Genomic DNA, 20667 nt, shown 5'->3' on the forward strand with positions numbered 1-20667 from the left:
CATCCAGAATCTAAAATCCAAGAATCAGAAGGTTGATTCTTACCTGATGATATAGAGAGTACATCTCCATCATCTCCATCTGAACTGTCAGCCACGCTAGCTTCCTCAGATGCCTTATCTACACCTTTCTTCTTTAAGTCCGCCTTCCTCTTCAAGCACTCTCTCTTCATATGACCTTCCTTCTTGCAATAGTAACAAGAGACATTTGTCTTTGCCCCTTTTGATTTCGATCGACTCTTCCCAGATCCCTTCTGATTTGATCTCCCTCTTTCCTTCTCCTTGTCACCTCCGAAAAAACCTTCTCCTTGAGATTTCGTACTACTGGCCTTCTTCCTTGTATCATTGGACATGAGGGCAGCTGCGACTTCATCCATCTCAAGGGTTTCCTTCCCGTACAAGAGAGTCGTTACTAGATGATCATATGATTCTGGGAGCGACGACAGCAATAGTAACGCCTTGTCTTCATCCTCGATCTTAACCTCCAGGTTTGCAAGTTTACTTACGATCTGATTGAACATGTTAAGATGCTCTAATAGATCCGTACCTTCCTCCATCTGTAGAGAGTACAATTGCTTCTTCACGAACAACTTGTTCGTTAAGGACTTCGTCATGTAGATGCTTTCAAGTTTCGCCCATAACTGCGGTGCAGAATCGATACCCACAACATATTGTAGGGCATCATCAGAAAGATTTAATCGAATAGCACTTACCGCCTTTTCCTCCATCTCTTCCCAATCTTCGTCAGTAATTTTTTCAGGTTTCTTCGACTTCCCCAACAACGTTTTCGCCAAACCTTGCTGTATCAGAAGATCCTTCATCCTTTGACGCCAGAGGGTGAAATTGTTCTTCCCATTAAACCTCTCGATGTCATACTTGACATTCGATCCCTTCCCTGCCATCGTGATAGTAAACCCTAGAAAACGGAAACCTAGAGCTCTGATACCAATTTGTAGAAACGCAACCCTAAAACGATGCAGAAGATAATGGAAAAACAAAACAAACAATGCACACGGATTTTACGAGGTTCGGCAAGGTTGCCTACGTCCCCGGTGAGATGAGATCCTGCTTCACTATCAATGGAGAATAGGGTTACAGCGCTCGTCCTCACACCTCTCAGTATTGCTTGTATTACAGAGAAAGAAACCCTCGCTACAAATATATAATGAGAAAAAACCCTAATCCGGATTAAACTACAATTGCCACCCTAATCCGGATTAAACTACAACTGCCCTCAAATAAAAAATTCGAGCGGGGGGCTGCGCCCCCCTACACCTCCTGCTATGCAGGGGGGCCTCCTTCCCCCCTTGCAACCCCCACGGCCCGCTAACCGGCTAGCGGGACCGCCGTCTTGGCTGTCTAGGTGCTGCACCAGTACTCCCTGGATTAAACTGCGACGGAATACAAGACATCATACACCAACATAGTCCACATAGGAAAAGTGTTGAACATAGATGATGCAATGCTGCCTATCCTAAACATTGAGTTGATATGATCTCTATGTTCAGGTGAACGTACACTTTAGGTGCAAACACCTGTCCCATTTAATGTCATTTAAAAGGTCAAAAATAGTTTTTTGTGAAAACAAAATGAACAGGTGTCATCACTTGAATTGTAAGTGTAGAAGATCTGAAATCATAAACATTCTTGTGAAGCACCTCAACTCTCAACTCTCAACTCTCAACTCTCAACTCTCAACTCTCAACTCTCAACTCTCAAAGCTTTCCTTGTCATCAACAGATGCATTAAGCTTATAGGATGCTCTATATCTTATTTTCAACCCGTTCATAATGTCTATGACAAGGCTTTTTTATTGCCTGGTTCTGCAACTTAATGTGAACCCTTCACCTTCTAGTGTTCCCCAACATCGTCTCTGTACAATTCCAACCAACTGTTCTAAGGAGTACTGTCAAACTCCTTTTTAGATATTAGAGGTTTCTTCTTAATATATGGAGCACTCCCCACCACCTCTAGTCTCCTCCTCCGCCACTATTCCCCCACCAGTCTTCTCTTCTGACTTTGGGTTTCAATTCTTGTGGCACCTACTACTTTTCGCAGCCACTGTCACCAAATTCATAGGGCAAATTGTCCCCAACTTAGTGGCAATGGATCCTATTCGTATGGTGGACACTGTTTTGATTAAATTTGTAATAGGTATTGCGGTAAACTTTAAATTAAACATAGGGTAGATAGTTTTGTAAATCAATACTCAATTTTATATAAGTAAGAGGGTTCCCTAAAAGACAATGTTGTCTTTGCATCAATATGGGGGCCAATGGGAGCAAATACGAAAACACCAATACCAATGAGATTTCATTTTTTTTCATAAGATTGTGGTGATCATTTTGTCCCTCCTTGTATATGGGTGTAGAGTTACATTGTCTTCTAAGCGTGTTTTTCCTTTTTATAATTTGATAAATTACCCTTTTAAGAACTATGCTTTTTCATTAATTTTTAATAAATATATAAAACCAAAACCGAACTATTCTGATAATGGAGGTGATAAGAGTACGTTAAGTCAACCTGATAATAAATCGAATCAACCTAAAATTGAACTTTGTCTTTAAAGGTTTGGTTTCAATTTAGCCTAACATCAAATTGAACCAAAGTCACCATGATTGGACTGAATCCATTGATTGGCACTCCTAGGCTACACGGCAACATGATAACCTTCTTCCTTACCAAGGGTACGATTGGCTGGTTGGAAAAGATAAGAAATTTTTTTTCAAACATTGAAAAAGAAAAGGAAAAGCGACATAAACTCATCATTGATATCATCATTATTTATTTTTTCCTTGTCTTTTATCTATTTCTTGCCAACCAAAGGTACCCTACCAATATTTAAGTTAGCAATGTTATTATTAAAAATTGAAAAGCAAAAGACTGAGGGGATGTTTGGCAAAAGACAGCAACAGTATCCAAGGCCTGGAATTGTAGAGAATAGAGATCGACAACGGAGCACAACGGTATGGGAAACCATTTTTATATTTTTATGGGTCATGTGAGTGATTTCTCTCTCTTTCTCTCTCGCCCAATCAGTTTTATTTATTTTTTGATAGCTAACCCAGTTTTCAGCTGATGAGATATGGGTGCCTTGTCTAAGAGTTTGGATCAGATACGTATCTTACAATATTTGATCTACATTTGGGTTCCACTTAATTTTTTTCTTTTAATTATTATCATTATTATTTTTTTTTTAGTAAAATTTTTCTGACCCAATGTCACCTTGAAAACCAGAGAGGTGAGAGTGAGACCCAAACCAAATAATGCAATTTTATCTTTTGTTGAGAAGGAGAGGAACTGACTCAACTGAGGAAGGGAAAGCCAAGCAAGTAATAATGTTCCTGTGCTCGTCAGGACCAACACTTGTCGCAGTAACTTATGAGCAAAGGGTCTTATGCCCATATGATAAATAGAGAGAAAAAGATACCGAGGAGACAGCAAATCTTGGTCTCCATATCCCTCTGTTCTTCTATTCAGTTCAATTCAATTCATCTGGAGGTTACAGGGGGACGAAGAGTGAGCAGAGGTTAATGTCACACTTCACACACTGCTTCAGAAACAGAAACAGACACGGCAAGCAACCGGGAAAGTACAAAGAAACAGAAGAGTAATAACTTCATTTTCTCATTCATACTCATATGATGATTAGGCCGAGAGGAGTTAGGTGGGGTACCTGGTCATCAGTCAATTTATCCTCGGGAAAGGGAATACTGGAACAGTGGAGGAGAGGACTGTCTCAGTCTCTCAGAGACCAAACCTCTTCCTATTCTTGTAAGTAAACTATAGCCTGCTAAAGGGATCACTACCTTTTGACTCTCTAAATAACCTATCTATCCATTCTATCAATCTATGAGGGTCACCCAAGTGGCAGTCCTTGGTCCCTTTGATTCCTTTGATCCGTTTGATGACCATAGGAATTTGGATACGGGACAAGCAAACGAAATGAAATGTCGCCACTTTCTACTGTTTCAACTGTTTGGGAACAGTATCAAGACGGATCGGACTCCTTTTCTGAGTCCCATCACCCACGTCTTGCCTAAAACTATTTACCCGAGCGTCATGTGTCTATATGAGGATCCAACGGTTCTCAACGCTTTGCTTTTCGCACCTTTGTCTACACCTCATTCGCCATGTCTCTTTTCAAAACGTTGGATCTACTCTTAAAACACATGATGCTCACCTAAGTAGCTATAGACCGACCTGAATGATGGGCGCTCAGGAGAAAAGCCAAATCCGTATCAACACCTCTTGGGTTTGAAGTCTGAACATTAGATCCTAGAAAGGTTCCCTGCTGCTTGCCATCTCAAGCTGTGAAAACAATGTGAGAACATGAAATCAGACCGGTGTTACCAAACAGAATCTGTTCCCATGAAATATGAATTAGGATGGTAATCAATCCGGACCTAAACATTAATTGTTCACTTCTCATTGAACAAAGCTATGAATTGCTAGTACGCGTTGATCTTCTCTATCTATCATCCCTAGCCATGCTTCGACGATGGCCTCTTAGCCAAACCACATTTGGGGCCGGGGTGAGGAACTGTCAACCTAGACAGCCAGATTTCAGCCCGGTGAGTGCACCAAGAGGAGCATATGCTTGAAGCTTCTCTTCCTGCAGAAACTACAATTTCATTGCTCAAGTCCCCCAGATTTTAAAAGACATCCCAACTCATTGATATGGTGGAAATCCAGGCAACCTCTCAGGATCAATAAAATTAGCCACAGGTCTCAAGCTTGCAGAATAAAGCGACTCAAAGATAAAGGTCAACCTGGGTTCAAGACTCGGTGAGTGGAGATCCAGTCCTCAACCCACCCACTGCAACTAACAACTAATAGTTTGTGAAAGGCTGATCAAGCAAACATATCCAACCATAACAACCACTAGCCTCTGACAGGCTGATAGTCAACCACTCAGAAGAATCAGACCAGACCTCGACAAGTAAAATGTTAGTTGGGTTTCATCGCCAACCAGTTTGAATAGTAATGAGCATGATATCAAGGTTGTCACCTTTGCTGAGCCAAGTTTTTGATACAGTTACCCTTGCCAATGGCTTAATAATAAGTCCCAAAACCCCATTAGGCTTCTTTCGAACTAGTACCATAAAACATAAATCGGTTCAGTTCTCAAATAAATACCTCTACACTTCCTAGATCTCATGAATCCATCCCCAAACCTTATATGAGATCTTGGTACTCTTAAAACATCAAAGCCACCAAACCAGCAATATATACTGATATTTTGCTCCTTGCGATATTGGTCTAACTTTCCTCTCGACCCCCAGCGATCTTTACTTGTCCTTCGTAACAGGAGATATAACCCTGCTGGCCAGACTGAAAAATCCTTGCGATGTTGCATGCCACAGAATTAACTCAGCAAGAGCTGTCATAAAAAAATGGCTTCAAAAGAATTGAAGAAAAAAAAATAATAAGATATTATCCACTACGGTGTTGATTTAATAAACCATGGGCAAGAAACACTTTCAGGGCTCACCCTCTTTATCTAATGTTGAATAAGTGAGGCCTGAAATCAATTGTCTTCTATGTAACCAAGGCAGTCGTTTTACAAATAGGGCACATATTCTTGTGCATTAGCCATTGTTTAATGCAGCCAGAATGGAAGTCATGACCGCAATCCAATGTCCCCATATCTTCTCCATCAACATATTCCTCCTGCATAATATTAAGTTGCTTAACAAATGTACTGCAATCAAACAGGCTAAAAAGAAATCCAATCGACTATTACCTGACAGATGCAGCATGGTTCAACCTCTGCAGGAACTCCTATGGTGATTGACAAATACCTTCGTTGTTTCAGGTATTTCAAAATTGTTTCTTCATTCAAACCAGTGCTGACATTTCCTATCCGTTCTTCCAGTGCCAATAATTCCTGAGATTCCAATTCCCATGTCAAGTTAACAATCTTCAATTCAAGACAGATAACTGATTCCCCCTTTTGCCCATCTCACCTCATAAGACATGTTATCAACATCAAGCCGCATGTCTCTGTGCCTGTCTTGCAGGTCTGCACCCCCATAAAAGACTGATTGGTCAAGGATCAGAACATCCTGGTTCATAATCACAAGAGCAAATCAAATTTCAGACCTGGATATGGAGAAGCATTTTTACATAGAAAAGAAGTCATATACTGAACATGTAAGAGAAAGCTGCATTTTACCCCAAAAAAAAATAGTGAAAGCGACACAAATGAAATTAAAAGTAAGGGTAGACAAAAAAAATAAAAACTGATTCACTGGCAAGCTAGTCAAGAGATGGATATTACAGGGTATTTGTGTGAATAAAATGGATACAGATGGCAATGTGGTTCAATCAGATACTTTGCAACTTGATTGCACCATATACCCACATTCTTTTCAAATCATTATCATAAAGAAAGGAATATTGAAAATTAATTGATCAACTAATTTTAAAGTAATAGTTAGGATTTGACATTGTATGTAGAAGTTAAAAATTACAAAAGAAAAAAAGGAGAAAAAAAGTCAGACACATTTGTCAACCTAAACTAGTTGGTAGCATATAAAAACCCTCTAAATGATGGTTATGTAAGATTGAGATAAACAGTTAAAGAGAGACAAAGAGATAATCAGATAAATACATGAATCAAATGAGGGGAAAAAATAAATAAAGCTAACCTCGAATCTCAAGCTTTCACCCCTACGCATGAGGTCCAAGACATTTCGAATCTGTTACACAAACATAAGCTCCAATTGAATGCTATTTCACCACAAAACTAGTCAAGAATAGAAAAAATAAATAATATATATATATATATACACAATGTAGTAGCAGGAGATAAAACTACTGTTTACACTAATCTTCTTGGTAATAGCTCAAGGCTATCCATAGCTATAGAGACCCAACTTGATGCTAAAGCCTACTCAATTGATGCAGAATTTCAGCAAGAAGAAAAGATAGGCGTGTTGTTTTCGGTTTTGTTTACTTTCTTGGATCAACTTAGGCTTAATTTTGAAAGCCCAATGGGATATATGGCCATATGGATCATAGGCTTAGTTACTTGCTGTTTTAGTGAGTCTAGCCCTATCAATTTGGTGTCAGAGCCATGGATGAGGGTAACTCTAGCACCTCAAACCAGACCCATGACTCAAATTCTAGAGATAGAGATTGAAGCAGTTGACTGAATGCATGACAAAGATGGTGCAGCGTAATGATTGTGTACCTACATAGTATGCACCTTATAGGAGTGATATTACTGCAAAGAAGGTGAAGCTAGAAGTCCCTTACTTTGATAGACAAATGGACCTACATGCCTATTCCTTGATTGGATAGATTCCCGAAAAAAAAAAAAAATTTGACTGGTACAACTTGACAGGAGTGGAAGCTTAGATTTGTTTATTTGCGATTAACTGATCATGCTAAATAATGGAGGAGATTCCATGAAGAGAGGCTGAGTTAGGAGACGTGAACTTAGGACATGAGAGGAGATGAAGCACGAGTTGAAGATCAAGCACCTACTAGATCATATCCAATGAAAGCTCCTTTGACAAGATTACCACCAAAAGGTATTTAAAGTTAAGAGAACTTGAAGCAGCAGCCTACAAAGTTCAATTCACAAATCGGAGAGCAATGGAAGTCTGACACCAACAATGTCAAGGCAAAGGTTGAACTCAATTTTACACTACCAAAGAATTGAGAGAGCAACAATTAAAGAAAAGGGGCCTGAAGTTGAAGATAAAGCAAAATTGATCACAGTTAACTGTGATGAATTGATGATAAAGAAGAATCATTGCTTGAAGCTTCAAAGATGGAAGATCAACAGATTGAGGATTCTACTGGAGATCAAAGTAGAAAAATCTGAAACAGAAGATGAGGTAGTGGTTGAGAAAACTCCACAAAAATCATCAACATTCATGATGATGCTATTGAAAAGGTAGAGCTCGTGCCTCAAGTCTTCAATGGGAAGGCTCCCAAAGTTGAGGACTCTATGGATATGACATTCACAGTTGACATTGATTCAAACATTGAACACAGTTTATCATGCCACCAAAGTTCTTTGAGGAGAAAGCTCCACGCCTCAAAGATTACATTCCAACCATCCGTGAGCTACCAGAAAAAATCTATGGGCTGCAGATGGATATTCATCACACACAATTGTTCCCTCGACGAGGTCGATATTTTTCAAGCCGGGGAGAACTAATGCATAATTTCAGCAAGAAGAAAAGATAGGCCTGTTGTTCTGGGTTTACTTCACTTTCTTGGTCAAGTTAAGACTTAATTTTGAATGCCAAAATATGGGCCATGAATTTAGTAACATGCTGTTTTAGTGAGTCTAGCCCTATCATCAATACTCCTCCCTCCCTCCACCCCCACACACGCCACCCCAAAAAAATTACACTGTATTAATTCTGTTTCCGTATGGCAGGAGGATGGTATATTTGGTTGCTCAGGAGAAAGGTTGGTGTGGGGTTTAGGTAGGTTCACAAAAGACAGTGAAACAGCATTGAAATATTCCTAATTCCAGGGAATAAAATCCCCTTGATGAAAAGAGGAAAAATAAATAAAGAAAAGAAAAATGAACACAGAAATTAGAGAAACAGTCATAGACGATATTTGTTGCTCTGTTCAGGAGAAAGAGTATTGCACATTTCTTCCTGAACAGAATGCACATAGACAACTGATTCCACAGGCTTATTTTCATAATATAATAATGTTACTGAAGAAAAAGTGAATAAGGGATTCTCAGAGCAGCGGCACAATTGAGTTTGTGAAGAAGGTGTTTCACTGTTTCCACAGCCCTTCAAGCCTCAACTTTCCCCTCATGTAATAAGTGATAACCACCTAGGAAAGACTAGGTGGACAAATGAATACGGTTATCAATTCCGAAGGAACATCTACGGTCATCTCAAACTTCTCATCCCATATGTGGGGAAACTTATAGGGATGAACTTGCAACAGTTGACGATCTTATTTTCTATCCCAAAAAAAAAAAAAATTGTTTTGACCATCCTATATCTTGAGGGAATAGGATCCCTGAAATGTGCCTTTAATGCAAGCAAAGCTTGGAATTCATTGTTGCTGCCAAATCATATATCCAAATCCCTACTTTGGGCCCATTTCAAGAAAAAAAAAAAGACATTTATTTTTTGCTTGGTTTATAGAAGGGAAGGCAGAGTGCACCCGAATCTGCTGCCTTCTGCACCCAGGCTGTACGGAAAGATTTTACCATTTCCTTGGGGAAAAGGTATTGGAAGGACATCAGACATGGATTTTTTAATGGCATAGCCTCCCTATGATCTTAACCAACAGACAAATGCTCATCATCCTACATTATTGAACATATAGTCTGGTGGCTTTAAAACAATTAGATTCCCCTTTTCTACCTAAAAATGGGATGTACTATTTGTTGACACATATATTAAAGCCATCCTATTGTCACTATAATTACTATTCTTTTTCTTTCTTGATCCACTGGTCCCTCTAGTGCAGTACCCAAGTACCAAATATGACAAGGAATTTTCAAGATAGTTATGACTTATGATGACCATTCAAACATAAACTATACCATGTCAAATACTTTCAAGTGAAAAACCAAACACCATAGTGGTGAAAAAGAGAGGATACACCAGGGAAAAAAATACTGTATAAAAGAACAAACCTCAGATACCAGCCTGCTTCTCCCTTCACCAGCAGCAGCTAAAGTCCGCAATGAAAAAGGAACTCCAGGAACACCATCACCTTGTCTCTCTGTCCAGAACGCTGACCTTGGATGTGGCTGATGATGCCCCTGGAGACTGACTCCAGAAGGCAGCACCATCTCTTGGGAGGAACCAGAAGGACCTGAACGGAGTGCAGGGAAAGTACTGGTCTGAGATCCAGACTCGGAGCCAACAGGTGGAAATAATGAGCGTCGAGCAAATTCTGATAATCTCTGTGGATATAATGAGGGGGGGTTTTGGTGAGGTATCCAGGTAGGAGCAGGAGATGGATGGACACCGGAACCGGAGCCAATTCGTGATGTAGAAGAAGTATGTCCAAGAATGTTTATATTTCCACTGGGTAAAGTCCAATTTGATGGATCTTGAGCCAGATTTCTCATCTCAGTTGCTGGTCCAAATATTGGATGTTCAGAGATGGTCCTAGTCATGTTTCTTTGATTAGCAGCTTCTCTTAAGGCAGCACTTCTCTCCCCAGCACTGACAGCAGAACTTGACGAACTACCAACCCTGGAATTTGGGGATCCATTCCAAGGAAATGGGTGCACATTCCGAGCCAAACCAGGAATATGCATTGCATGGGACTGACTCTGGAGAGGATTTGCATTGTCCTGTGCTGATGATGATGACCTAGATTCTGAAGACTGATTAAATGGGAGAAGTCTAGAAGCCTGATGGGATGACCAAACATGAGAACGCCGTATGGCACTCCCTGTTGACAACGGATTCGGTGGTACAGAATCTTGTGGTTGAGCACGATTAACTCTCACACGAAAACTTCTCTGGGAGTTTTCACCACTACCAGCCACACTTAAAGCAGGATGGCCTTCAGGTGCTACCCTCATACCAACCCCAAATCTTGGATTCAATTGCTCAGTAGGATTAATACTAACAGAATTATCTGGAGTAGGTATACTTGAACTGCTAGCACCATTATTGTGAGCAGGAACAGCATGCCATGCACTGCTTTCAGCTCGCTGGAACCAGCTTGGACCTCCACCTAAGGAAGACTGTCCAGAAGCTCCTTCAAGAGCCTTTCTTTTACAGGATAAACGTCGACCATCCAATGAACATCCTGGTCTACCATCAGACTCTTCTAAAATATACCCAGAACTTGCAACAGCAGTTCCAAGAGGATCAGAAGAACCACTACCAGAAGGAAGCTGCTCCGTATATGATCCACCAGACTTAGAAGTACTAGGACTGACATCAGCTTCCATGGCCTGATCACCATTGCTACTGCTTCCTACATAACCTGCATTTAGGTTTATGTTCTGAGCAATTCCATCTGAGCTGGAATTATATGAAAAAAAAGTCCCATTTGCAGCTTCATTTCTATCGAGGCTAACATTAACATTTTCCATAGAAGGAAAGGTAGAAGGTTCATATTGCCTTTCTTCTAGCCTCGGACCGACTCCAGCAGGAGCACTCAAGGAAGATGACCATCCATGTTCTGTTTTTGTTTCATCACGCATCTGATTTCGTGCATCTCCACTAGAACTAGGATCACCTAAACTCCAGCCACTCAAGCTGCGACTTTCATGATTAACAGCATTTCCTCCCATAATACTTGTTTCACCAGGTGATAATATATATTCTGGCAACCGGCTTTCTACTGGACTTAGCATATTATTCCAAAATAGTTGCTGATTTACTCCAGTATTACTTGAATTAGATCCATGTTCGAATTCAAAAGTTTCAGGGAGGGAATCAACGGTGCTTCTTTGCCCTTGCATTAGGGCCAATTTGTTTTCTCCTTGAATATTCAGATAGAAGCAGTGAATTACATATAGGACCTCCCTGGCAGACCTGAGATCATGTGACCTGCATTTAAAGATAAAAAGGCATAAGGTTTGTAAGTCCAAACACTGTAACTACTGTAATCTGAAACATAGAAAACATTGATGGAAGAGGAGGAAAAAGGCACTAAAAATTAGTGTGCGACTACACACAAACAAAACAAAGCAAGCTTTGATGCAAAAGAAACAAAATGCACAACAAATAAGCATGCGACACACACACTTACAAGCGCATGCACAAACATGCACTACACACAAAAGCACAGGTGCAAACCTTGATAGAAAAGAGAAAAGTGCACTACATGTAAGCACCATTGCACAAGCACTCACACTTGCTTGCACAAGGGTGTGCTCATGTGCATGCCTTCTGTGTACATGCACACCAAGAAATAAACAATAAAGGTAGAAGACATTGTCCTTATCCACAACAGGAAAGCAGAAGCCAGCAGCACCAGCTGAAAGTACCTGAATCTAAAAACTCCGAGCTTTGCCAGACTTGACATAAAAATGGCATGTAAGCGATTGTAAGTTTTCCTCAACATGGCCAATAAACACAAATGCAAGCAGTAAAATTTTGAAGGGAAGTTAAGTTGATGGATATTAAAGGCAATGAAGTAAGTAACTTATTTAACAGCATGATCTATCCATTTCATCACCCACTCCAGGGACCAGAGATCTGTTTGTGCAAGTCACATGATATTAAGTTTGAAGAAGCATTGTTCTCCCCAAAACAAAAAGTTTGAAGAAGCATCCACTTTTATGTCAGTGGAATAGTGGATATCTCTTCGAAGGTAACCAAAACAGAATGAGAAATGAGGACAGCATGCATTATTAGGAGCATACATAGTATTTCAGCCAGCTGAGAATTTGCTGACCCTTGAGTCCTATAAGGCTTGGCCCTTGCCACATGAGTGACACCACTTACTCTTCTTCCTTTCACCCTCCCTTCAAGATTTGATGACCAATACCATCCAATTAGAGTAATTGAGGATCATGGAACAAGGTTTTGCAAAATATTGCGGAAACATTTCAGTTTCACTGGCTGTTGAAACCTAATACTATGCTGAGGATCAGCTACAGCCACCAAAAGGAATGAATCTATACTTAAGTCTCTACATAATAATGATGCTTGATTCAACATATTATATTAACTATGTGCCAAAGAACTGATGTTTTTACTTTTTGCCCCTAGTTAAACAACGAACATATCATTTCCAGCTTTCTGACATTTTTCCCGTGGTTCGAAACTTTGGTTTCACAAGAAACCAAAATGAAATGTCCTATTGAAACCTCATATGATATTAGGTGCAATGTCTAAAGCCGACATCTCACCGAAATTATCACAATTTCACCTAAATATTTCAGTTTTGGTAGGGGGAGAAATCAAATGCTCAAGCTTTGTTTTTACCATGACATAATCACCCCTTTATGCTTTTCCAAAACCTCCCCCACTTCTGAAAAGGAGGTGGGGGATGTTTCAATCTTGAGGTAGTTTCAAAGTGATTCTCATATTTTTCTGCATAAACCACGAAAATGTCAATTGATATTGCCACTGATACCAGCATTCTCCTGCCAAGGAAGAACTGTTCTCCTCACCACCCATGTACTCCATCATCAACCCCCAAAAGACACGATCAAAGAATCTTGCCTTTACTACGACAAGAAGTGATGCGGAACCGAATTCCAATGATCGAAATCGGATCACTTAGGGCCCACAAGAATGACTAAGAAGCTCAATGTAATGGTTGAGGGGTATTCTTGTAATTTCAGAAACAATTTTAAGAGCTTAAAAGAGAGGAAAATAAATAATGGGGACAAACTGAAATAGAAATTGGAAAAGAGGGATGTTTAAGAGTTACACAAGATAAGGGGGAGTAATAGAATATAACCTTACAAAACAAGGGCTTACTTGTAATAACCAGAAGTTAAATGTATAAAACAATATAATAAAGATCTTTATTTCTTCTTCCTCCAACGATACTAACCAGTAAAGGCGGAAGAACCAGGGAACGAGAGAGGAGAGAACACCTTCAAATCTTCTCCGCTAGGCATGAGATTTCAAGCATAGGGTTTCAAGAGGGAGCTCTTCCAAACCCATATGGTATCTGGTCAGGTAAGCAGGCTGAAAGGATGTAAGAAGCCTTGAGTAAGAAGCTGGCGGTACCTTCTTTTGAAGCCCAGTTACAGACCTGATGTCTCACCATAGAAGAATCGAGATGGCATGAGTTCAAAGAGGGTGAGTCGCCTAGACACAGGCAACCTTTGATCCAAGTCTTGGGGTCAATCGATTGGAGACAAAACTGCAGTGATGCCTCCTTTCAGATATGGTACTGTCGCCCAAAACAGGGCAAGGGAAGAAAAACCAGAATTTAAAAGAAAAGAAGGAGAAGAAATAAAGGGGAAGTAAAAGAATGGAAGAGAAGAGATGGGAAAAATTCAGAGAAAGAAGAAAGGGGAATCGGCAGCCATGGTTCTCATACCAAAACTCTTAATCAAAATTTCTATTCTTCAAAATCTAAAGCTGAGTTCTTCTCTATTACATGACTAATATAAAGGAAAAATCAAACAATTAATGGAAACTACTTGAAAATGAAAACTATTCTAAAATTAGAAGCTAGCTAATTTAAAAAGAAATTAATTCTAAAACAATAGAAAATCAAATCAAAAGATATTTCTTTCCTAAGTCCATTGTGCAACTGCATCAAGAAGCATCTCATGTAAGTATAAAAAGGTGGCAAGGGGCAACCCATCTCAGAATGAATAGCCCAAACAAGTAGCAGCACCCCACAATGTGGCATGGGATCATACAAAGTGAGAGTTGATAGATTCTTCCACAACAACAGAAACACACCCACACAAGAATGCACCTGACCTTCCAAACATTCTGGAACAAGTCACGAATGTCTTTGTAACCTCCACAGAGCCCCATATTTTGGCAGTGCAAAAGATTATGAAATCATTTCCTGTGGGGAGGATACATTTGGACCTTCAACAGAATCCGAAAACCAGGAAAAAAGAACTTCTGGATAACTCTCGAATTGGTCCAAGGACAAGACTAAACCTATCCTAGTGAGATGTGAAAACATCATGTCTAAAATAATAAAGAGAGATGAGTTATCCGACACTTCCTAACACAGAAGCATACATATGTACAGACTCTATGTTGACATATTGCCAAAAAAGAAAAAAGAAAAAAGATCAGTATCAAAGTACCTCTGCAGAGATAAATAAAAAAGACCAGGGAACCCCAACAACTGGGGTCTGGCTCTGCTCAAGATTTCTTCCCAAAATCTTACTGTTCAGCTTTTCATCCCTCCATCTAACAAACTGTGACAACACTCCTCCAAGAAAGTGCAAGTTGGACTTTATCTGCCTAGCCAAAACCCCATCTATTGGCATGCATCACTGTATTCCCTGCTCAGTCCAGGCCATGAAATATGGGTTGTTCATGATCTAACGCTTGCAAAGCTGACCAACTCAAACCTGTGTTGAGAAACTTCTCCACCAAGAGTTTAGGGCTACAGCAAGTCTATACATCCTTCCTCTTATATTGCCAGGTTGTGACAAAAGAATGGTCTGTGGAATGGTTAAATTTTTATTACATAATTTATACTAAAGGAGGTTCTTCTTGTGAAACTCATGTTATCAATTCCTTGATAGAAACACCCCAATTCATCAAAATAATGGCTCTCATATGAAGAGAATCAGTGCTCTAAAATTAAAGATTGCAAAAACAAGTAAACCACTTAAAGTTGAAATGCCACATAAGAAGCTTATGTGACCAAAGCTAGTGTAAATTCCTACACTTCCAAATCTAATAATATTTTGCATTACTTTCTAGGTATGAATGTGCAGATTTGTATGTATAAGATGCAGAAGTTAGCTTCTTGTTCTCGGAGTCGGGAATAAAGATACTGCCCTCCTTTTTTTTGTGCCTCAAGGCACGTACACTTCTTTGGGTTTTCTACTTTAACTAGTTAGTACCATTTAATCATGCTCTTTGAATGCATCCCTAAGCTAAATCTTACCTTTTAACAAGATAATTGCAAAATCTGTGGGAACTGATACGGGGAAGTCAAAAGGCCTTCATCAATGCAGCATATGGCCCTTTGTGGTTCTCTTGCCATATGGACAAAAACTTAGACAGCTGCACATTAGAGGAATCAAGGTCTTGAGGATTGGGAGGGACACTCAAAAGACAGTGACGGATCAATAATGGAATAGTGGACAAGAGGCCAACTCTTCTAGGAATGAGATGTTCCCCCCAAAATCAATGCTTATCAAATAAAGTTGAAAGGTAAAACCCTCTACGGCATAGTTGTCATGGCGTCTAAGCAACCCAAGGCGTTGGAGGGGGCCTGGAAAGAACGTGACGCACCACTGATGCCTTGACAACTATGCTCTACAGGTGTAAAACCTAAGGAGACCACAAGTTTTGGCTCTCTTAAGTTCTTAACTAGAATACTCGAATCAGTATTCAGTGTACAAGTGATAATTCTTTGGATATTTTGAGTAACACCTATCTTATTCTTCCCCTGGTAACTTTGAAAAATACTCAACATTCAACTACATAATGTACATACACTTCCAGAGAACAACGCAAGAGCTTGGTCACCAATCATAAAAGAAGCCCTACAGGAAATAAATGTTGACAAATAAAACAAAGCCACAATGGATGAAGTACTTAAATTGAGTGCAACTATCCAACCCCCTAACTGGATTGATCTCCAGATGCACTTGGAAAAAGCTTTTAGGGATTGAAAAGGAAGGGGGAAGGAAGCATACTAATTAAATGAGTATGATTCACCAAGTCCTCCACCGTTTGTAGCTCAGATAGACTTAAAGGGGTTACCAAACTGTAAAGCTCATCTACAAAGCTTCTTTTCAAGTTGAAACTCAACCAGATAGAAACAAATAATCACTTAAATGGAGAGAGACCCCAAAAGTAGGCATATCAATTTCCCATTGTATGAACTTTATGCTGCTCACTAGATTGACATACACCAAATTTTTCATTCGACAACCATGACATGCACCATATTAGTTTATTTGCAGCCAGCATCACAACAATGGAAAACGAATAACATAGAAAATTTACATCTTGAGCCATTTCCTAAGCATACAGTAGCTAGTTTGGTTAAGAAGTGAAAGGAAAAGAGAAACGTTTAACAGACTCCAGTTTGTTTGATTGAATAACTGAACGTGATCTATTCTGAACCTCAGTGTCAATAGATAATATAAATCAGAACCAGAAAGTAGAACCAAATTAGTGATCTCATCAATACTCAGGCACATAACACCTCAGTTTCATGTGTTAAATCAGTTCTACTACAATAAATGAATACATTCCCTTACAACAACTTAATTAGATAAAGAATATTACCAGATAATTCAAAGGTCCTGTCATTCTGCTAGCAGACAAAGAAGGCATGGGTGCAGAGAGGATGTCTACCGAAACTCCGAACATCTGCAATGCAATTCTCCACACTCAGCATCTTTATGATTTTTTCCATGAGAAGAATAAAACAATTCTGACCAAGACTGAGTTTGCTTGCCCTAGACATGAATGTCTTTCCTTCCCACTTTAGGAAAGTAAACAAAGCAGCAGACTCTAGTCCAAAATGGCAGAACGAATGAGATTTGTTTTCTCAGCAAAGGATGTTACTGATCACTTTTTTTAAAGGGAGTCTTGTAAACATTCAAGAGTCAACATCATTTCTCACTTATTCAAGTGGAATTCATTCTCTCTATCATTACAGCCTAACCTAGTGGGAATTAATAATATCTAAAGCATCTTGTTCATAGAGAATGATATAATATCATTAAAATCCTCCTGATAATATTAAGTTTATTTTATTAGTAATTTGATATTGATTATCAAAAATTGTTTTTTTTAGATAGGCTTGGGATTTTGGAGCCTTTTGCAAGCAAGTTTTGATAATAGTTACTTAGATTCACCAAGGTACAATAACTCTAAAATAAAATATAGATAAATAATTTTAATTTTTTAACTTCTTATTAATCAGGCTAGAATAGCATTGTTGAACATTGCACTACTCCAATTTGAAGTTGTGAAGCTCAAATGAAATGGAGAACGTTAAAATTCAAATGCATGCTTTTTAAGGCTGACCCAAAAGACCAATAGATTAAACAACTCTGCATCTAACAGCTGAACATACTAAAGAACCATGGCTTTTGTTAGAAATGAGAATAAAGCTTCTTTAAATTGGCTTATGGCATAGAATGCCATACAAGCAATGCTACCAAATGGCTTACCAAAGTTACTAATCATGAATGTTCCAAAACAACTTGACCAAACCACCATATTATAGCTAATAGACAGATTTTCTAGTTAATATTAATAACAAAATGAAGAAATAAAAACAAGAAACAAGTCAAGACTCAGTGCAACCAACGGAAGAACATACACGTTCTGAGAAGAGGAACCCAAGGGGGAATTGAGGAAGGGGTGGGAGGGATGGTTTATCATGAATGGACTGATAGTGAATACAAAAAGGGCAATGCTCACACAATGTGACTGGCAGAAGAACCACTCAACCCAAAATTCTTAGAAAAGTGCATTATAGTTCCAAACAGAAAGACTTCAATTAGTTAAGCCAACATTGTCTCACAAACTCCTCCCCACCCCCACCCCCCCAAAAAAATGGTTAGAAACAGAGCATCCAACTGCTTGACAATCTGCAAAATTATGACAGCTCAATCTAACATTTCTGTAGAACAATTAAATCTAACCTTCAGAACTTCTTACTTTACTTTTCCTACTGTGGGTTGGAGACCAGTGACTTCAGCTTTTTCAAGACTGTATAAGCACCACAACCTATTTCAGCATTACATCATCCAAATAAAAAGGAATACCCATTAAATCAGAGCAATCATCTACCTTAAAGTATAGACAGGTCGAACAATCAAAAAGTAATGAAACTCAGAAAAAGAAAATGTAGGGGACCAAAATAGAAAAAATCGAGCCGCGCACAAATGCATGAATGAGATCTGTATTATTCCCAAAGCAACCGAATAACATGAAGAGTCAATGATCAACAAGACCGTTCCTTTGATGACAGTAACATACCAAAACGCAACATTCATCCAGACTATCCAAATTGATGACAACAAAAAACACAGACGCAAACACCGAATGAACCAAGAACAATTTTTTCCCCAAAAAAAAGAAGAAAAAGGGGGACTATTACCGCTGAGAAAACCCTAAGCGAGGGTCGCCGTTCGTATTTTTGCCTGAAAATTTCTTCAAATAAAAATAGCAAATTTCCTCGAAACTCCTAAAACCACAGAATTATAATCCATTAAATCGAAGAAAACTTGGTAACAATTACCGAAACAAAATTATCGGAAGGAGATGGGAAAAAAAACATACCTGACAATCGCAGGAGGACGACGATCGGCAAAGATCGATTGATTTATCAATCGGTCGTTGGCTTAAGTTAAATTTTTTTTTTTTAATGGAATTTTTTGTTCTTATTTCCCCATAAAAAGAGGAAAAAAAAGAAACAGATGAAGAAGAAGAAAGCCAAAAGGAGCAGTACAACGGTCTTCCTCGCTCTCTCTCTCTCTCTCTCCAAAAACTACTCCGGCACTCGCTCTGGCTCTGGTTCTGAGTTCGTGCTTCTTCTAAAAGAGAACGCAAGAAAAGTCATCCGGCAAAAGGGGAAGAAGGGAAAGAGTGGGTGAGATGCGATGCGATTGGGAGGAGAGAGAGAGGAAATGGGACAGAGAATAGAAGACTTGGAGGAGAGGGGTTGGAGAGGAAGGTGGGCTGGAAGAGGACAGTAAATAATGATAATAATCAATAATAATCTAAACCCAGAATTGCTCTCTCTCTCCCTCTTTCTCTTTCTCTATAACTTGTGATGGTGTGTGAATATGGGAAATGAGTATTGAGTACACGAAGCAAGAGTATCACTTTCTCTCTCTACAGTGTTTTTTTCTCTCTCATAGTCTCAACAATGTAATATACATGTAAAAATAATAAATAAATATAGGGAGGGGAAAGAAGAAAACAAGAATGGAAACAAAAGGTGAGTAGCCCTCTTGGGACGCGCCAACGAATGAGAATAGATAGGCAGCATTGAGACTTGTGTTTGTAGGAGAGAGAAAGAGAGCGCGGAAGGGAAGGAAAGGGAAGGGCTTCGTTTTTTATCTCCTTCCCTCTCTATGGTCTTTTTACCTTCTTAGTTAAAAAGCCAAACAAGCTCCTCTCCCCGCTCTCCCGACTCCCGAGTCCTGATGCGCACCGTAATACTAATACCAACTCTGCCTCCCTCTCTCTCTCTCTCTCTCTCTCTCTCTCTTCAACCTCCTTCCTCACGCCAAGCTCCTGTCCTTCCCTCTAATTCCGTACTTTTTTTTTATCAAAAAAAAATCCGTATTTTCTCCTGTTCGCTGTCTTTCTAAAAAATAATTAAAGAAACAACGCTTCCTGCTTACACTCCGCACGCCCAAACACATGGGATGTGAAGAAAGCCGAAAAAAGACGTCTTTTCCTCTATTTTCACCTCTATTTTCACTTCTATATGTGTTTGGACTTGAATCTTTTGTGGCGTAATAGGATGTTTGGCAAACATTTAATACATTGGGCTGCGTGCGACCACCTTGGATTTCATATCTGAACATTTGTAATCATTGAATTCATGTTAGACGTCTTGTTGCACGGCTTGCATCACAGAGGAATTCAATCCATATGTGTCTTGGTGTAGAGAACATAAGTGGGCAACGTCTTATTTTTCATTAATTTTCTTTATTCATATTCTCTCCCCTATAAATGGGAAACTGATGGAAAAAATGGCAAAAGAACCTTATCGGTCAGGCGTAAAAAACAATAGACATGCAAGCCAATGAAAACACAAATGGAAGCATCTTTAGTGCAAACAGGGTTTCTACCGAAAAAAAAAGTGCACACAGGGAGATAGTGTGGTCTTTCCATATCCTTCTTGCCTAGACATTTTTTGCACCCATGATTCTTTGTATCAATATCGGAATTGCTCGTATCAAGTGATCCATATCGGTTTGCCAAGTCTCTGATCCTTATACTTGGCTAATATCGCATCGATTTAATGATACGAGTCAGGGGTAAAAAAGTCAAAAATCCATTATTAAGGGAAGGTAAGGGTATTTTTGTCCAATATGAGCGATCCGATATTGAT

The 20667-nt window shown here is 39.3% G+C and overlaps 1 protein-coding gene across 5 annotated transcripts; it reads right to left on the reverse strand.

Annotated features, from left to right (window-relative positions):
- Positions 1-4938: 4938 nt before the first annotated feature.
- Positions 4939-19630, reverse strand: LOC122076764 (probable E3 ubiquitin-protein ligase RHG1A). Of its 5 annotated transcripts, none has more exons than XM_042642287.1 (10): positions 18882-19627; positions 18700-18786; positions 18242-18308; positions 16872-16955; positions 9632-11513; positions 6651-6701; positions 5967-6065; positions 5744-5887; positions 5492-5670; positions 4939-5380 (listed from the first exon to the last, which is right to left on the reverse strand). In XM_042642287.1, the coding sequence occupies exons 5-9, from the start codon at positions 11423-11425 to the stop codon at positions 5539-5541; spliced, it is 2220 nt and encodes a 739-aa protein (XP_042498221.1). In that variant the 5' UTR covers positions 11426-11513; positions 16872-16955; positions 18242-18308; positions 18700-18786; positions 18882-19627; the 3' UTR covers positions 4939-5380; positions 5492-5538. The 5 variants fall into 5 exon arrangements, with proteins under 5 accessions (XP_042498221.1, XP_042498220.1, XP_042498222.1 ...); XM_042642286.1 differs by having other exon boundaries at positions 18242-18326; XM_042642288.1 differs by lacking the exon at positions 18242-18308 and having other exon boundaries at positions 4939-5397; positions 18882-19630.
- Positions 19631-20667: the final 1037 nt, after the last annotated feature.

This window comes from Macadamia integrifolia, chromosome 4 (genome assembly GCF_013358625.1).
Source record: "Macadamia integrifolia cultivar HAES 741 chromosome 4, SCU_Mint_v3, whole genome shotgun sequence".
Classification (NCBI taxonomy): domain Eukaryota; kingdom Viridiplantae; phylum Streptophyta; class Magnoliopsida; order Proteales; family Proteaceae; genus Macadamia; species Macadamia integrifolia.